This window comes from Pan paniscus, chromosome 10 (genome assembly GCF_029289425.2).
Source record: "Pan paniscus chromosome 10, NHGRI_mPanPan1-v2.0_pri, whole genome shotgun sequence".
Taxonomy (NCBI): domain Eukaryota; kingdom Metazoa; phylum Chordata; class Mammalia; order Primates; family Hominidae; genus Pan; species Pan paniscus.
The window spans coordinates 36,754,420-36,773,279 of record NC_073259.2 but is presented as its reverse complement, the minus strand read 5'-3'; the positions used below and the strand labels follow the sequence as shown (position 1 = coordinate 36,773,279).

General features: G+C 49.1%; 1 protein-coding gene across 1 annotated transcript in view; it reads left to right on the top strand.

The window, feature by feature from the left end:
* KIF5A (kinesin family member 5A) overlaps positions 1-18,860 on the top strand; it is a 36,756-nt gene extending 17,896 nt beyond the window's left edge. The window contains exons 9-29 of the mRNA XM_003824849.5: positions 1,160-1,264; positions 1,453-1,601; positions 1,732-1,880; positions 2,184-2,359; positions 3,525-3,593; positions 4,269-4,475; positions 4,788-4,934; positions 7,302-7,490; positions 7,858-7,975; positions 8,305-8,369; positions 8,487-8,596; positions 8,979-9,080; positions 9,932-9,992; positions 10,228-10,299; positions 10,457-10,561; positions 13,175-13,391; positions 13,634-13,787; positions 14,089-14,171; positions 14,823-14,850; positions 15,322-15,436; positions 16,438-18,860. Coding sequence (XP_003824897.1) covers positions 1,160-1,264; positions 1,453-1,601; positions 1,732-1,880; positions 2,184-2,359; positions 3,525-3,593; positions 4,269-4,475; positions 4,788-4,934; positions 7,302-7,490; positions 7,858-7,975; positions 8,305-8,369; positions 8,487-8,596; positions 8,979-9,080; positions 9,932-9,992; positions 10,228-10,299; positions 10,457-10,561; positions 13,175-13,391; positions 13,634-13,787; positions 14,089-14,171; positions 14,823-14,850; positions 15,322-15,400 — 2,385 coding nt within the window. The 3' untranslated portion in view covers positions 15,401-15,436; positions 16,438-18,860. The remainder of the gene's footprint in view (positions 1-1,159; positions 1,265-1,452; positions 1,602-1,731; positions 1,881-2,183; positions 2,360-3,524; positions 3,594-4,268; positions 4,476-4,787; positions 4,935-7,301; positions 7,491-7,857; positions 7,976-8,304; positions 8,370-8,486; positions 8,597-8,978; positions 9,081-9,931; positions 9,993-10,227; positions 10,300-10,456; positions 10,562-13,174; positions 13,392-13,633; positions 13,788-14,088; positions 14,172-14,822; positions 14,851-15,321; positions 15,437-16,437) is intronic.

Here is an 18,860-nt window from a genome sequence, read left to right as displayed (position 1 = left end):
GGGATTACAGGTGCCCACCACCATGCCTGGCTAATTTTTTGTATTTTTAGTAGAGATGGGATTTCACTATGTTGGCCAGGCTGGTCCTTGGCTCTTTTTTTTTTTTGAGACGGATTCTTGCTCTGTCACCCAGGTTGGAGTGCAGTGGCACGCTCTCGGCTCACTGCAACCCTCGCCTCCCAGGTTCAAGTGATTCTCCTGCCTCAGCCTCCCTAGTAGCTGGGATTACAGGCATGAGCCACCACGCCCAGCTAATTTTTGTATTTTTAGTAGAGACGGGGTTTCACCATGTTGGCCTCGAACTCCTGACCTCGGGATCCACCTGCCTCGGCCTCCCAAAGTGCTGGGACTACAGGCATGAGCCACTGTGCCCGGCCGATTCTTTTTTAACTAAAAAATGATTTGCATTGGGATATAATTCACATACCATAAAGTTCACTATTTTAAAGTGCAATTCAGTTGTTTGTAGTATGTTCCCAAGGTTGTGCAACCATTACGCTATCCAATTCTAGAGCACTGTCATCTTCTATTCACAGTCACTCTCCATTGTCCCCTAACCCCATCCCCTGTCAACTTCTAATCTACTTTCTGTCTCTATGGATTTGCCTATCCTGAACATTTCATATAAATGGAATCATATGGCTGGGCACGGTGGCTCACACCTGTAATCCCAGCACTTTGAGAGGCCGAGGCGGGTGGATCACCTGAGGTCGGGAGTTCGAGACCAGCCTGGCCAACATAGAGAAACCCCATCTCTACAAAAAATGCAAAATTAGCTGGGCGTGGTGGCACATGCCTGTAATCCCAGCTGCTCAGGAGGCTGAGGCAGGATAACCGCTTGAACCTGGGAGGCGGAGGTTGTGGTGAGCCGAGATCGCACCATTGCACTCCAGCCTGCGCAACAAGAGTGAAACTCCATCTCAAACAAAAAAAAAGGAATCATGTAATATGTGGCAGGGGTTAGGGGCAATGTGGTGTTTGACAAGACAGTTTAGGGGAACAGAGGAAGGGCCTTCCCCAATCCCAGCCAAGCATCTGTGTTACTCCATCTTCTTCCCTGTTCCTTCCTTCCTCCGTGGACTGAGCCCTGGAACGAGGTGGTGACAGCCCTCTCCATGTGCAGCTGCTCATACACACTCATCTCTTACTGCCCTGGTAGGTCAGCAAGACTGGAGCAGAGGGAGCCGTGCTGGACGAGGCAAAGAATATCAACAAGTCACTGTCAGCTCTGGGCAATGTGATCTCCGCACTGGCTGAGGGCACTGTGAGTGATCCTTAGGTCCCCTCACCCCTCAAGCCACACTCCATCTCCTCCCCCACCTGCTAATGCCACCATATGATCATGCCCCAATTCATGGGTTGCCTGATCCCGGGGTGGCACCACTACCCTTTCTGATTCCCTGTTGAATTTTATTTGTTTATTTCTGATTCCTGGTCTCCTTCCTCCCCCAGAAAAGCTATGTTCCATATCGTGACAGCAAAATGACAAGGATTCTCCAGGACTCTCTCGGGGGAAACTGCCGGACGACTATGTTCATCTGTTGCTCACCGTCCAGTTATAATGATGCAGAGACCAAGTCCACCCTGATGTTTGGGCAGCGGTCAGTGGCAGGGTCCCCAGAGGGATCCCTGGTACCCAGCTTCCCATCCCAGCCTCTGCGGCTCTCTCTCCTCAGGGTCACCCAAGTCTAATGTTGCTCTCATTTCTTTGTTTCTCTTCTCCTCACCCAGGGCAAAGACCATTAAGAACACTGCCTCAGTAAATCTGGAGTTGACTGCTGAGCAGTGGAAGAAGAAATACGAGAAGGAGAAGGAGAAGACAAAAGCCCAGAAGGAGACGATTGCGAAGCTGGAGGCTGAGCTGAGCCGGTGGCGCAATGGTTAGAGAGGGATAGGTGGGAGTGAGGGGCAGTGGGAAGAGGAGGAGGAGGTTTGGGAGCCAACTCTGTTTGGGTGGTGTTTCTGGCCAGGCCAATCTCCAAGAAGAGGAGCTGTGTTTCTGGACAGGTGCAGTAGAGCAGTCATGGGGGAAGGGAGGGGCCTGACTACCTACCTCCCATACTCCCAAAAGGTAGAAGGTCCACCTGGCAAGAGAGTTCAAGGGGCATGGTGAGTGAGAAGGAAGAACTCGTGGATGCAGCTTCTTCTTCTTCCATCTCTCACCTTGTCTTGCCCCTTTGCAGGAGAGAATGTGCCTGAGACAGAGCGCCTGGCTGGGGAGGAGGCAGCCCTGGGAGCCGAGCTCTGTGAGGAGACCCCTGTGAATGACAACTCATCCATCGTGGTGCGCATCGCGCCCGAGGAGCGGCAGAAATACGAGGAGGAGATCCGCCGTCTCTATAAGCAGCTTGACGACAAGGTGAGGGCGGCCAGGCAGGGCACTGAGGCACGCCAGGTGGGATGAGAGGTAGAAATATAAGCGATCAAAGAAAATCGCTTATATTGCCTCTTTCTGGTTTTAAAAGGGATAAATGCTTATGCTTGAAATGTGGAAACATCAATATAAATGTATGGAAGAAAATTAAAATCATCCACTATTCAGAGATAACACTCAACATTTTGCTTTTCTCTGTGCATATACCATGCAATTGAGTTATACTGTATAAGTAATTTTTTTTTTTTGAGACAGGGTCTTGCTGTGTCGCCCAGGCTAGAGTGCAGAGGCACGATTGTGGTTCACTGCAACCTCTGCCTCTCGGGTTCAAGTGATTCTCCTGCCTCAGCCTCCAGAGTAGCTGGGATTACAGGCGCACGCCACCACGCCTGGCTAATTTTTGTATTTTTGGTAGAAACGGGGTTTCACCATGTTGGCTAGGCTGACCTCTGGCGATCCGCCCGCCTCGGCCCCCTGAAGTGCTTGGATTACAGGTGTGAGCCACCGTGCCCGGCCTGTATATGTAATTATACATCTGATTTTTTTCATTCAGCATTATATTATGCACAATTTCCTACTTCATTAATAATTCTTCATAAATGTATTTTTATTTTCATTTATTATTATTATTTTGCTTTGAGAGAAAGAGTCTTGCTTTGTTACTCAGGCTGAAGTGCAGTGGTGCAGTAATAGCTCACTGCAACCTCAAACTCCTGGGCTCGAGGGATCCCCCCCAACCTCAGCCTCTGAAAGAGCTGGGACTACAGGTGCACACCACCACGCCCAGCTAATTTTTTTTTTTTTTTTTTTGGTAGAGTTGGAGTCTCACTTTGTTGCCCAGGCTGGTCTCAAACTCCTGGCCTCAAGCGATCCTCCCACCTTGGCCTTTCAATGCGCTGGGATTAAAGGCATGCACCACCAGGCTAGCTAATATTTTAAATTTTTTGTAGAGACAGGCTCTCACTATGTTGCCCAGGCTGGCCTTGAACTCCTGGCTTCAACCGATCTTCCTGTAGGATATGGGGTTTCTAACTCAAAGCTTATACTATCTGGATTTTTATCAGGATCCTGCCTCTACCCCCAAACTTCTTACGTCTAAACTGGAAGGAGTAGCTTCCCTTCACCTGTCTTTCCCTGTTGCCTCCAACAGGATGATGAAATCAACCAACAAAGCCAACTCATAGAGAAGCTCAAGCAGCAAATGCTGGACCAGGAAGAGGTAATAGGAGGGAGGGCAGGACATGAGAGGAAAGGGGTTCTGTTCATCACTGGAAGGCATGGAATAGACCTTTTTAAAATCAGATGGAAGAAGGCGCTTTCTGCTTGGGGATTAATCACTCCCCCAAACAGCGGAAGTCTGGGAACCTCACTGGGGCTTTTCTTTTCTTTTTCTTTTTTCTTTTCTTTTTTTTTTTTTTTTAGAGATGGAGTCTCAATTTGTCACCTAGGCTGGAATGCAGTGGGGCAATCTCAGCTCACTGCAGCCTCGATCTTCCAGGGTCAAGCAGTCCTCCTGCCTCAGCCCCCTAAGTAGCTGGGACTACAAGTGCACCACCACACATGGCTAATTTTTGTAGAGATGGAGTTTTGCCATGTTACCCAGGCTGGTCTCGAACTCCTGAGCTCAGGCAATCTGCCCACCTAGGCCTCCCAAAGTGCTGGGATTACAGGCGTGAGCCACTGCGCCCGGCTGGGGCTTTTCTTAAAGCACAAATTTTAAAGTCTGGGGGCTTCTTCATTCTTCATTCTGTTGCCCTGTTTCTATGAAACCTAAAGCCCACTTCCTCTTAACTCTTTATTTTGGGTAGGGTGGGGGCTCAGCTTCCCAGACCCAAGGCCATAGAAATGGTCACTGGCAGTGATCTTTCCCACATGCCACTCCTCTCCCTTGAAGCTGCTGGTGTCCACCCGAGGAGACAACGAGAAGGTCCAGCGGGAGCTGAGCCACCTGCAATCAGAGAACGATGCCGCTAAGGATGAGGTGAAGGAAGTGCTGCAGGCCCTGGAGGAGCTGGCTGTGAACTATGACCAGAAGTCCCAGGAGGTGGAGGAGAAGAGCCAGCAGAACCAGCTTCTGGTGGATGAGCTGTCTCAGAAGGTGGTAAGTGGTGTGCCAATGGTCCAACAGCTCCCTGACCACAGAACATCTCCCATGTCGAGGGGACCTCTGCATCCTTCCAGGGCTGTATGGTGGCTGCACCTCTGCACTGCTGTTCAGTGCATTGTGAGTCCCTCCCCAACCCTGTCACTGCACTTTCCCCTCGCAGTCCCTCTGTCTTTCAGACTCTTCTGCAGGGCCTGTGTTCTCTTCATAGCAGCCCTCAGGGTCTTGCATGAAGGGAGAGGCCTCTGCCTGGGCTGGGCAAGGGAGCAGGAGGATGGCAACAGGAATGACCTGAGGGGCTGTCCCCAGGCCACCATGCTGTCCCTGGAGTCTGAGTTGCAGCGGCTACAGGAGGTCAGTGGACACCAGCGAAAACGAATTGCTGAGGTGCTGAACGGGCTGATGAAGGATCTGAGCGAGTTCAGTGTCATTGTGGGCAACGGGGAGATTAAGCTGGTGAGTGGTGAGAGACAGCAGCCTTGTTCAGGCTGGGCACTAGTGGAAGATGCAAGATGAGCCATCCAGGCCTTCACAGATACTGAGAAAGGCAGCCAGAGAGCCAGGAAACATGCCTTTGAACTAGACCCAGGAAGACAGGTAGAGGCTTGTATAGACCCAATTGAAAAGATACATTCTAGGTTGGGCGCGGTGGCTCACCGCTGTAATCCCAGCACTTTGGGAGGCCGAGGCGGGCGGATCACTTGAGGTCAGGAGTTCGAGACCTGACCTCGCCAACATGGCGAAACCCTGTCTCTACTAAAAATACAAAAATTAGCCAGGCGTGGTGATGTGCACCTGTAATTCCAGCTACTCAGGAGACTGAGGCAGGAGAATCACTTCAACCTGGGAGGTAGAGGTTGCAGTGAACTGAGATCACACCACTGCACTCTAGCCTGGGTTATAGAGTGAGACTCTGCCTTAAAAACCAAACAAAACAAAACTAAATTCTAACGGGTGCTGAATAAAGAAGCAATGGAGGCCAGGCATGGTGGTTCATGCCTGTAATCCCAACATTTTGGGAGGCTGAGACAGGCGGATCGCTTGAGCCCAGGCGTTCACGACCAGCCTGGGTGACATAGTGAAACCCTATCTCTACAAAAAATACAAACGATTAGCTGGGGGTGGTGGCACACACCTATAGTACCAGCTACTTGACAGGCTGAGGTGGGAGAATCACCTGAGTATGGGAGGTTGAGGCTGCAGTGAGACATGATTGAGCTACTGCACTCCAGCCTGGGCGACAGAGCCAGACCTTGTCTTAAAAAAAAAAAAAAAAAAAGAGGCTGTACACGGTGGCTCATGCCTGTAATCCCAGCACTTTGGGAGGACAAGGCGGGTGGATCACCTGAGGTCAGGAGTTCGAGACCAGCCTGTTCAACATGGAGAAACTCCGTGTCTACTAAAAATATAAAATTAGCCGGGTGTGGTGGCTCATGCCTGTAATCCCAGCTACTCAGGTGGCTGAGGCAGGGGAATCGCTTGAACCTGGAGGCAGAGGTTGCAGTGAGCCGAGATTGCACCATTGCACTCCAGCCTGGGCAACAAGAGTGAAACTCCGTCTCAAAAAAAAAAAAAAAATTTGGGAGGCCGAGGCAAGGTCAGGAGATTGAGACCATCCTGGCTAACACAGTGAAACCCTGTCTCTACTAAAAAAATACAAAAAATTAGCCAGGCATGGTGGCGGGCGCCTGTAGTCCCAGCTACTCAGGAGGCTGAGGCAGGAGAATGGCGTGAACCTGGGAGGCGGAGCTTGCAGTGAGCAGAGATGCGGCACTGCACTCCAGCCTGGGTGACAGAGGGAGACTGTGTCTCAAAAAAAAAAAAAAAAAAGCAGCAGCAACAGAGCAGTGCTTGCAGTAGGAGTTAGAGGTGGGGCATAGGCACAGAGTTCAGAATGAAATATGCAAATCTGTGGATGTGAGAATAATCTGGGTGATCAAGGAGATCAAAAGAAAATCATGTTGCTTTATAAGATTTATTTGTAAGTGGGGGACTGTCAGAATTGGATTTTTTTTTTTTTTTTTTTGAGATGGAGTCTTGCTCTGTTGCCCAGGCTGGAGTGCAGTGGTGTGATCTCAGCTCACTGCAACCTCCGCCTCCCAGGTTCAAGCAATTCTTCTGCTTCAGCCTCCCGAGTAGCTGGGACTACAGGCACACACCACCACTCCTGGCTAATTTTTTGTATTTTTAGTAGAGAGAGGGTTTCACCATATTGGCCAGGCTGGTCTCGAACTCCTGACCTCGTAGTCCACCCACCTCAGCCTCCCAAAGTGTTGGGATTACAGGCGTGAGCCACCGAGCCCGGCCCAGAATTGGATTTTTTTTTTTTTTTTTTTTTTGAGATGGAGTCTCACTCTGTCGCCCAGGCTGGAGTGCAGTGGTGTGACCTCGGTTCACTGCAACCTCTGCCTCCTGGGTTCAAGCAGTTTCCTGCCTCAGCCTCTTGAGTAGCTGGGATTACAGGGATGTGCCATGATGCTTGGCTAATTTTGTATTTTTAGTAGAGACAGGGTTTCACCACCATGTTGGTCAGGCTGGTCTCGAACTCCTGACCTCAGGTGATCCACCCACCTTGACCTCCCAAAGTGCTGAGATTACAAGGCATGAGCTACTGCGCCCAGCCAGAATTGGATTTTTAAATGCAGTCGGAGGAATTTAATGTGAAATGCCAGTGATAGAGAGCTGCTAAAGGTCGTTTGGAAAATACCCATCCCATTTGAGTCCCTGCATATGTGGGTGTGTATGGGTAGGTAGAAGGTGGGAGGGAACAGATAAAGCTTCCCAGCAGCCAAGAAGCATCTCTTCCTCCTTTAATCACCTTAGCCAGTGGAGATCAGTGGGGCCATCGAGGAGGAGTTCACTGTGGCCCGACTTTACATCAGCAAAATCAAATCAGAAGTCAAGTCTGTGGTCAAGCGGTGCCGGCAGCTGGAGAACCTCCAGGTGGAGTGTCACCGCAAGATGGAAGTGACCGGGCGGGAGCTCTCATCCTGCCAGCTCCTCATCTCTCAGGTGAGTGCCTAAGTTTGAGAACCTTCAGATGCCATGGGAGAAAGAAGGCTACTCTGGGGTTATGGCTAAAACTCCTAACACCCACCTTTATGTCAAAGTTCTGGGGTCAAGTGAAATCAAGGACAGAAAAGCTGGGGTGGCAGGGGTGCAGATCAGGGCCAAAAAAGTAAAGGCTCAGGGCGGGTACTGCCCCCTGAGCCATGGGAGCTAAAGGAAGAGCCCCATAGGAATGGCCCCCAACCCTGCACCCTCATGGGAAGTGTAGCAGGAGGGAGGGCTGGGAGGAGAGCTGGAGTTGGAGATCTGTGTGGCCTGGGTTTGTGTCCTTTGCTCCATCTTCTTCCTCTCACCAACTTTCTCCCACCAGCATGAGGCCAAGATCCGCTCGCTTACGGAATACATGCAGAGCGTGGAGCTAAAGAAGCGGCACCTGGAAGAGTCCTATGACTCCTTGAGCGATGAGCTGGCCAAGCTCCAGGCCCAGGGTGAGGCCTTCTTATACCTCCATCCCACTGTCCAGGGCAGAAAAGTCAGAAACATCAAAATAAATCACCCCAATAATCACTCACTCAAAGCATTAGCTTGAAATCATGGATGCCAACTCATATGTTAGCCAAGGTTTTGCATGTAGCTCATTTTACATTAACCATACACCCTTGTTCTCTGTTCCTGCTATATCAAATTGGACAGTCCTAACACAGAAGAACATCCCTGTGGGTCCATTCCCAGCCCCGCCTGGAGTTCTGGTCACAACGTGAAGTTCTTTCCGAAAGAGGTAGGTTTGATGTCAGCTGTCTTCCCCTCTTTCCCTTAGAAACTGTGCATGAAGTGGCCCTGAAGGACAAGGAGCCTGACACTCAGGATGCAGATGAAGTGAAGGTGAGTGGGGAAGGTGTCAGGGACAACTGGGGCCTGGTGTGGTGAAAGCTGTGCTGGCCGTCACAGAGCTTGTTGCTGGGAGTCTGGCCTTTGAGCTTGGGGTGGGGTTGTTTGCAGAAGGCTCTGGAGCTGCAGATGGAGAGTCACCGGGAGGCCCATCACCGGCAGCTGGCCCGGCTCCGGGACGAGATCAACGAGAAGCAGAAGACAATTGATGAGCTCAAAGAGTAAGGGTTCCCAAGGGCGACTCCAGCCCCTCCCGGGTCCTGTCACCTTGCTGTATTGACTCACATGTCCCCTCTGGATCTGATTCTTTAACATCCATGTGTCATTCCCTCAACAATGCCACAACTTCATAGCCCCACCTCAGGAGACACATGGAATAACGACTAGTCCCTATCCTTGAGGGTCCCAGGATTAGAGAGGTCAGGGTTCCTGGCTCTGTCATGGAAACAGTGGCCTGAGTCTGCCTCTGGCATCTGAAGGTGGACACATCAATTCTAACTGGACTCACCCGTTCAAAAAGGAAGAAGTTTGAAGAGCTGGCCTTCCCTTCCCCCTCATTAACATCTTTCCCCCCCATCTCCATTACCTTCTGATGCTCTGTAGCCTAAATCAGAAGCTCCAGTTAGAGCTAGAGAAGCTTCAGGCTGACTACAAGAAGCTGAAGAGCGAAGAACACGAGAAGAGCACCAAGCTGCAGGAGCTGACGTGAGTGGCATGGATTTACCTGTAAAACTACAGCCTTGTAGGCTCAGAACTGCGAACTCAGACATGCTTGCAGAGGCAGGACACACATGCAGACATGATAGGGTGACTCATGGGAAAAATATGATGGGGTAGAGACGGGACCAAAAGGACACTCTCAGCAAAGACTGCCGTTGAGTATTCACCAGTATGGAAGGAGGTTTACGATGTTCTATTCAGTGTAAAAACAGGTTACAAAACCATATGCATGGTATGATCCCATAAAAATGTATACATGGATATGTAGGCATAGAAAAAAGTCTAGAAAGGTGGACACCAGAAGGTTAATGTTGGTTTGATCTGTAAATAGTAGAATCATAGGCTTTTTATAAAAACTCACCTTATGTCTCTCTTTAAAATTCTTTTCTAATTTTTGCACAGTAAACATGAGTAACTTGTGTAATAAATAATAATAGGCTGGGTGCGATGGCTCACACTTATAATCTCAGCACTTTGGGAGGCCAAAGCAGGTGGACTGCTTGAGCTCAGTAGTTCGAGACCAGCCTGGGCAACATGGCAAAACCCTGTCTCTACTAAAAATACAAAAATTAGCTGGGCATGGTGGCATACGTCTGTGGTCCCAGATGCTTGGGAGGCTGAGGTGGGAAGGATCCCTTGAGCCCAGGAGGTTGAGGCTGCAGTGAGCCCTGATTGTGCCACTGTACTCTATCTAGCCTAGGTAACAGAATGAGACCCTGTTTCACAAAATAACAATAATAGTAATACTTAAATGGAGATAAAAGTAATAGAGGAAGAGGCAAGAGGAAGGAGAGTCCTGAGGGATCTTTCCATTTCCCTTATTTCTCTTGCTACAGATTTCTGTACGAGCGACATGAGCAGTCCAAGCAGGACCTCAAGGGTCTGGAGGAGACAGTTGTGAGTGGTTCCCTTCTGTGCCAAATTCACAGGACTGGGGAGTGGGGAGGCTTCATTTCTTCCTAACCCTATTCCTCCTGCCCTTTTGCAGCCATTCTGTAGCGTAATCAAGACACATTTTTTCCTAAAGGATAAGTGACTCACTTGATTATAGAGACTGGAGGTACCTATAATTCTGGAGGAATAGGACAGACCTGGTATCTGGCTATTCCCAATTTTTCATCATTCTTTCCAGGCCCGGGAACTCCAGACCCTCCACAACCTTCGCAAGCTGTTCGTTCAAGACGTCACGACTCGAGTCAAGAAAGTGAGTGCTGTCCTTGGGGTCTTATCAGCCCCCACATCCTCCTCCCATCCTTAGGTTTCTCCTGCCCCTGTTGCCCCTATGGGGCTGGCTTGGCCTGGTCTTGGTGGGACCTGTTTGGCCTCAGGACAGCCACGTCTTTCCTATTATCTGTTCTCAGAGTGCAGAAATGGAGCCCGAAGACAGTGGGGGGATTCACTCCCAAAAGCAGAAGATTTCCTTTCTTGAGAACAACCTGGAACAGCTTACAAAGGTTCACAAACAGGTAAGAGTCTGCTGAAGGAGTGAAGAGAATTTTTGAGGCCGGGTAGCTAGCATACCAAATCCTCAGAGGCCCCTTGGATTCAGGAAAATCCAGTTGCATGTTTTCCTTACTGTTCGCTTTTACTTTCCCTACTAATCCCTTCTTTATACCATATTTGGTCCACTTGTACCTTGTTCTTTGTTTCATGCCTGTATTCCCTTCTCAAAGTTTCTAACCCACCTCTGCTCAAAGTGGAATTCCCCAGGCCTACCTTGGAGGGAGAGGTTGAAACTAACAGAGGCATGGGCTGTAACTATACAGGAGGGAGACTGGTCAGACGTTACCCAGAGATGGAAGGCAGGGAGATGAGAAGAAGCAAGGGAGTTGGGCTTCTCTCGTGGAGAGAACTCCATCTGTCTAGGTCTGTGGCAGGCATGCAGGGACATTAAATGATGTCCCTGGCTAGGCACAGTGGTGCATGCCTGTAGTCCCAGTGCTTCAGGAAGCCGAGGCGGGCGGATCACTTGAGCACAGGAGTTCAAGACCAGCCTAAGCAACATGGCGAAACCCCATCTCTACAAAAAATACAAAAATTAGCCGGATGTGGTGGCACACACCCATAGTCCCAGCTACTTGGGAGGCTGAGGTAGGGCAATTTGCTTGAGCGCAGGAAGTAGAGGCTGCAGTGAGCTGTGATCATGCCACTGCACTCCAGCCTAGGTGACAGAGTGAGACCCTGTTTCAATTTAAAAAAAAATGATGTCCCTAAGATGGCCCAACCAGCCCCTGGTTGGGGCCCCAGTCAAAACTCCTGTGTATTAAGTTGCTGCCTCTCTGTCCCCCTCCTTGCTGTTGCGGTTCTTTAGGTGGATGACTGGGTTTCAAAGGTATGGGGTGGGGATGCAGAAGGGCAGTCCAAAGGAGTCAGGACAGGAAATGTTTGGTGCATGCTGGGTAGGGGCACTCTCACTAGCACTAAATATCTGAGCCTTGAAGACAGGCTCAGCAGGCTGTCAACTGGTCCTTTTAACTAATTCATAAAATAAACCCTAACCTATACTTCATTCCTTTCCTTTCAAATCTACCTTAAGATTCCATTTAAACTTACATTCTCACTAGCCTAGCACTTAAACTTCTTTTCCTCCCAGTGTAATGCCCAGCTTATATAGTAAATATTCAGTACTTTTTTTTTTCTTAATGAATCCTAAACCTGTGCCCAGTGATAATGTACAGAGTTTATTTATTTTATTTAGGCCTGCAGAGGGCTTTGCTACGATTTTATTTCCTTTATTATGAAACTGAGTAACAAAATTATAGAAAAGTTGAAAGGCAGATAGGAAACATTTGAAATCAATTCTGCCATTCGATTTTCATTCCCGCATTCACTTTCCCTCTCTGTCCAAATCCATATTATGTTGCTTAAAACACACACACACATGTGTGTGCTACTCTGGGCCTCTCTGCCTATGGGAAAGCCCTGCTCTATGGAGCAAGCCCCAAAAAAATTTCCATGAAAAAACACAACCACACAGTTTCCTTTATCGTCACTGAAGCCTCTGCCTCTGTTCAAAGTCCCAAAAAAACAAAAATGACTCACCTATAGGATAAATAGAGGACTCACTACAATTTCCTACCTCAGCAGACACAAGAGTAAAAAGGAAAAGGAGATAAAAACTTCTCAGTTAAGAGAATCTTAACAGCCAGGACTATAGCCCTATATCAATTAAGCTAAAGTATTGTCACAGCAAAACATTGCTTATACTCCATAAATTGTCCAAATGGAAACTGCATGGAAGGGTTTCTAGCTTGTCCCCTTGAGCCCCCAGTGTTCCCCGCTATGCTGATTTACCCGCTGTCTTCCAAGGCCCTGCTCCTTTTGCAACCTGTAGTGCCCCCAGTCATTGTGTGGAACCTGTAAAAAGATCAGGAAGTCTTTTCGGGCTGCAGGGTGGTTGCTCCCATGCTCTAGCTTAATTGCACTGGGGGAGGGATAACCCATGAAGTCCTTGAATGTGAAGGTAATGAGTGCAAATGTTTGTGAGACCTCAAACATTTTCTTTCCTTCCTACGGGGCGGGCTCTGCCTGTCTATATGTGTATGTCAGGGGCTCCTGAATTCCAGCTTCTGCTCCTGCTCTGCACTGCACCTGCCATGCACAGATTCTCCTCAATGCCACAGCCACCAAATTGCTACTGTGCCCTTGCTGCCCCACCCTTTGCATGCCCACAAAGCCCTCTCTGGGGAAGCAGGTCCCTCATCCCCATGGCCGCCCTGGGGCTATTGATCTGGCACATGCTGGGAGATGTGGGGGAAACCAGATGGAGACAGGACAAGGCGCTGTCACAAGAGTTCTGGGCTGCAGTGGAGATGGCAGGTTTTACTGCCTAGAAAATTATATAACTTTTAAATGCCTGACCACCCACCCTTCGCTCTGGGAGAAGGAATGAGCTGGACAGAACAGTCCATTACATAAAGGCAATGAGGCCTTTTGAGGAAATGACATGGTCTCCATCTTCTCTGACTCCTGATTTTTCTTTATTCTCTCTCCTCACCCCTGTCCCCTACACTCCTCTGGGTGACTGTCTTGGGTCACTTGCCTTCCTTTCCACTTCTTCCCTTTGGCTTGCCCCATAGCTGGTACGTGACAATGCAGATCTGCGTTGTGAGCTTCCTAAATTGGAAAAACGACTTAGGGCTACGGCTGAGAGAGTTAAGGCCCTGGAGGGTGCACTGAAGGAGGCCAAGGAGGGCGCCATGAAGGACAAGCGCCGGTACCAGCAGGAGGTGGACCGCATCAAGGAGGCCGTTCGCTACAAGAGCTCGGGCAAACGGGGCCATTCTGCCCAGATTGGTGAGTAGGTGTTAGCAGGCAAGGTGGGAGTATCTCCTGAAGCAAATTTAGCAAATTGCTAATTGCCAAGCAACTAGATTATTGCTTCTTACCTACCCCTAGCCTCATCCCACTTCCCCCCAAAAAGTAAAAAAGTGATTATGTTACAAGCAACTCAGTTCAACCCCAGCTAAATGACCTCAGGGACCAGGGCAAATGCAGGGTCATAGCCTCCTCATGGTTGTTTTCTTTCTTTATTGCAGCCAAACCCGTCCGGCCTGGCCACTACCCAGCATCCTCACCCACCAACCCCTATGGCACCCGGAGCCCTGAGTGCATCAGTTACACCAACAGCCTCTTCCAGAACTACCAGAATCTCTACCTGCAGGCCACACCCAGCTCCACCTCAGATATGTAGTGAGTGACCACACGTGTGGGTTGGAGTCCCACCCAAGGCTCCCTGGACCCTAGAAGGCATAGGGTGGGGGCAGTTATTGGTTGTGGCTTAATTATTTTCCTAAACCCTTTCTCAACTTCATGCCTATGATTGGAAGGTAGGTGTCTGCCCTCCCAGCCTGTGGCCGTGTTTGTTTTCCTCTGCTCTCTGGGGATGGGGAGGGCTGAGCAGCTCTATCGCTGAGGATGAGTGTGGATTAGTGGTCCTCAGACTAGTGGAGGGTGGGTGTCAGAGGCTGCCTCTTTCCTCTGCTCCATCCAGCTTTGCAAACTCCTGTACCAGCAGTGGAGCCACATCTTCTGGCGGCCCCTTGGCTTCCTACCAGAAGGCCAACATGGACAATGGTGAGTGAAAAAGATGGGTAATCCCACCTTTGGGGTCCTCAGGGCAAGTTGAGAGGCATAAAAGTAAGTGACCTTAGTGTACAAAAAATACTGACCGAACCTTTCTGGTGTGCCAAGGCTTCAAATAAAAAAAAAAAAATACATATAGCCAGGTGTGGTGGCATGCACCTGTAGTCCTAGCTACTTGGGAGGTTGAGATAGGAGGATTGCTTGAGCTCAGGAGCTTAAGGCTGAAGTGCACTGTGAATACACCTGTGAATAGCCACTGCACTCAGCCTGGGCAGCATAGTAAAGCCCCATCTCTAAAATAATAATAATAACACATATGAAGAAAAAAGTGACCCTGTTCCTACAGCCTGAGCCCTGCCCAGCCCTTTAGGTCTCAGGCTGCCTCGGAGTGGATTCCTCCTATTACCACGCCAATCCCAGCCCTTACCTTCCAGTTCCCTTTTCTTCTCCTTGGTGAGGGGCTGCAGAAACTTTTTCTCAAACAAAATAATGATGTAGCTTGGGATAACTAAGGAGAAAGTGTCACAGCTTATCTTTTTCTCTAAGGGATTAAGATGGGAGAGGGTTTGCGCAAACTGTTTCTAACACCCAATCTCCTTTTTTCTTCTTCTAATCCTGTGTTCTCAATGATGATCTCTTCAGGAAATGCCACAGATATCAACGACAATAGGTACAACAGTCCCCACTACCCCTGGGTTTTCTGGGTGGGACCAGAAGAAATGATTAAATTTCCCTTGTGCCCCACTTGGAGGTTCCTGGAGCCTTTGGGGAAGGGGGAGGGAGTGAGACTCATTCTTTTCATCACTGTGTTGTCCAGGAGATCCAGTCATTCCCCTGCCTCAGTGCAGAATATCTCCCCTCCTCCAATCCCATCTGTGGCTTCTCCCTATTCCAGTGATAAGGTCTGGACGAAAACAACGTGGGCATCTGACGACTGGGTTTCTCTCCTACCTTTGGAAGCCTTGTGACATTGGACAAGTCATTTACATCCCTCTGGCCTTGAGTTTCCCTGTATTCCTGTAAAACACAAATAGTCCCTGCCATTTGTGATCTCACAGGGATGCTCTCAGAGCAGAGTAACCATGATGACAGGAATACTTTAATTTCTATGGAGCTGATCATGGTGGGTCTCTTCCTCCAGGAGTGACCTGCCGTGTGGCTATGAGGCTGAGGACCAGGCCAAGCTTTTCCCTCTCCACCAAGAGACAGCAGCCAGCTAATCTCCCACACCCACGGCTGCATACCTGCACTTTCAGGTAGCGTCAGGCTGCTTCCTCGGGCCAGCCTCAGGTTGCTTCCCTTCTTGCTGACAGCCTCTTTGGTTTTCCTGCTGCTGCTTCTTTTTTTTTTTATCACCTCAAAACTTTAATTATGTAGTTACCCCTCAACTCCTGCTTTCCCCTGTTGGGGGCTACGCCTGTGCTGCCCCATGTAATCTGGACGTTGACCTCCCGTGCCCCCTTTTGCTTTCCGTTAGGCTACAGTGGTAACCACAGTACTGTCTTTTTGCCACTAGGGGTCACTGTCACATGTCCAAAGAAGTGAGCTTGGCCGCTGTAATTAGAACCACAGGGGTGGTAGACTGCAGATCTATCAGGAGACCCTAGGGGGCCATCTCAACCCCACCTCTTCCTCCACCCTGAAATAATTTTGGATGGATAGGTGTTTTTGGAACTAAGACATCTCCAGTTAAGGCGATGTTTGCTTCACGCCTGCACCTGTGTCCCATCCTCTTCCCATCTGTATATGCCACCAGTAAGCTTTAGGAAACACCCCACGAAATCAGTCAGCGCTCCCCTCCCATCTTGCTCAGTGGAGGTGGCAAAGCCCCTCTTTTTCCTCCTCTGTCCCCAGGTGCTCTCCTCTAGCAGCACAGGAACCTTCTTTGTTCTTGTGTGTCACTGGGTTTCTCACCAAGGTTGCTTTAGGGCCCAGAAGTGGCACAGAGAACATGGCCAGTCTCTTACTGGGCTGCATCTAAGCTGAGCCCTCTCCAGGGGTTTCCCAGAATAGTAAACCGGGCACACACAGGCAGAAAAGTCTGAGAAGCAGAGAAGTAGGAATGCAGAAGAGGAGTTGGGGAGACCTAGGGATGGAGGTGCAAGCCTGGGTCACGGGGGGCGGTGGTAGGGGGGTCTGCTTCTTGGTATTAAAGGAACAGGACAGTAAACCAAAGTGTGTGCAGATGCCACCTGTTCCTGTTCTGTGACTGAGCTACAAGCTGGGCCCTCACACCCTCTTTCTCTTTCTTTCCCAGTTTCTAAGAGGGACTGAGGCCTCTTCTCTCAGCATGCTGCAAACCTGTGGTCTCTGATACTAACTCCCTCCCCAACCCCTGTTGTTGGACTGTACTATGTTTGATGTCTTCTCTTACTTACTCTGTATCTCTTTGTACTCTGTATCTATATATCAAAAGCTGCTGCTATGTCTCTCTTCTGTCTTATTCTCAAGTATCTACTGATGTATTTAGCAATTTCAAAGCATAGTCTACCTTCCTTATTTGGGGCAATAGGGAGGAGGGTGAATGTTTCTTCTTTCTCATCTACTCATCTCACACTGAGTGGTGTTAGTCACTGAGTAGAGGTCACAGAGATGACAAAAGGAAAAATGGGAGCTAGAGGGTTGTGACCCTTCATACACACACACACGCACGCATGCACACAAACATGCACACACGCATGCACACACACAAAGCCTTAAGCAGAAGAATGTCTTAGCATCATGAGACAGAGAAATAGACTCTTCCTCCCTCCTCTTTCACATATAGCACAGGGGAAGGTAAAATGGAAGGGCTGCTAATTGAGACATATAATTTTCTTCATACACCCCTCACCTTAATCAAAGGATTCAGGTGTTACTTCTGCCCTACAAAGTCTGCCTTTTGCCTCCCTCTTCCTGTTTTCCCCTGGACTGAGAAATGGGTTGCTCAAGGGACCATTTCCCTTTTTCTTCAAGCTCCTTTTGATATTCCCTGCCCCAGAGCTCATGACCAGAACCCAGAGTTGATTTAAAATATTTTGAAAAATGGAGGAGGCAGACTGCTCCCAGCAGCCTGTCAATGGCTGCTCATCTGTCCATGGAGATGGTTACAGGCAGGTGTAGTCAAAATGATTGATTCCTTGGGTTTGGGGGTGAATAGGCTGGGAAATTTCTGAGCCTTTTTTTTTGTCACAGTGCCCTCAAGTTGAAGCGATGAGCTGGATTTCTTTCTTGTTCCATACTGGGCGGCATGCTCCTCCCATCTCCACCCCTTGGTTTGGGGGCTTCCAGCTCATTGGCAAAATCTCTCTCTCTAGTTGCCTTCCTTTCAAGCTGAAGCCTGACTTTTCCCCAATGTACATTTTTTTTTTCTCCACAAAGAGTTCCTTCTCTAATGTCCCCATCTGGTATTAAGTGCACTTTAAAGAAAGGGGCAGGGTGGATTTTCAAGAGGTGGGAAGCTCTAAGGCTTGACCCTGAGGGGTCTTCTCCCAGCCATTCTCAGCCCATATGCAGCACCCTCCATACTGAAGAGGACTGTTGTTTTAGTTTCAGACGGTCCTTTCCTTCCACATGGTGCTAAGGTGGTTTTCTAGGTAACTGCAGGGATGGAGGTCACTAGCCAGTCCAAACCAGGAGAGAAAGTCTGGTGTCCTGATATCCAGTCTTTTCTAGGAGGAAGACCAAGATTCTCCAGCGGCAGGGCAGCCTATCACCCAACTTCTAAGTCAGGAAAGGAAGCTGAGTGGGAATGCCAGCTGGTAAGCGCAGGCTGCACTGGCCCATGACTCCTTCAAGGAAAAGAGGCCCTGCTCCCTTTACCTGCTGAGCTCCTTTTAGCAGTTAGGGAGAACTGCAGGGGGAAAAATACCAGTGGAGTGTGGAATAAATCCAAAGCAGTGATTTTTAAATGTTTTTCAAAAACAAATCTTACATAGAACCCCAATATAAAAAATAAAGTAATGCAGACCTGGGCAGTTTGCATTTTTTTTTTTTTTTTTTTGGTGGAAGAAGTCTCAGCGTCTCTTAGGACTGACTGTTCAAAGGCTCCTCAGTGAATGAGCCCTTGAACAGTCCTAAGAGACCCTGAGGATTCTGTGGAATAGTTTGAAAACCATTGTTCTGAGGAAGGGGGTCCAATCTGGCTCCTCTGCACTAAAGCTGCAACTCATGGAAAAGAGGGCAACGGTGGGGTAGACAAGCCATGCTGTCTCCAGACCCACTAGGGTGGAAGGAAGGTTCCTGTGGGCCTGTGGACTTAGGCTAATATTTGCTGCCAGCAGGGCACTTAAGAATCCAGGGGGTTTTATGTAATGTTGCCACCACATGGTTCTTTTAAAAACACATAAGGAAATGTGAGGGAGTAGCGCAGATGAGGAGAGAGATGACACAGAGGGAGCAGCCTTCTCTTTAGCAAGATGTAAGGGAAATATAATTCACTTACATAAAAAAGAAACAACACACACGCAAACCCTTCACCAGAAGCTTCACACTACATCCTCCTCCTCCTCCTGCTCCCCACCTTCACCGCATCCCTTTCAGAGCCAGGGTCACTGCAAGGGGCACCTGGCCTGCCCACTCACATCTGCCAAAATGTTGCATGCCAGCGTGGAAGACAAACCAAACTGCGCAACCCCCTGTGTGTATTTACTTGGTGTACATAGATATCTTTAAAATAAAATAAATTCAATGATAACTCTA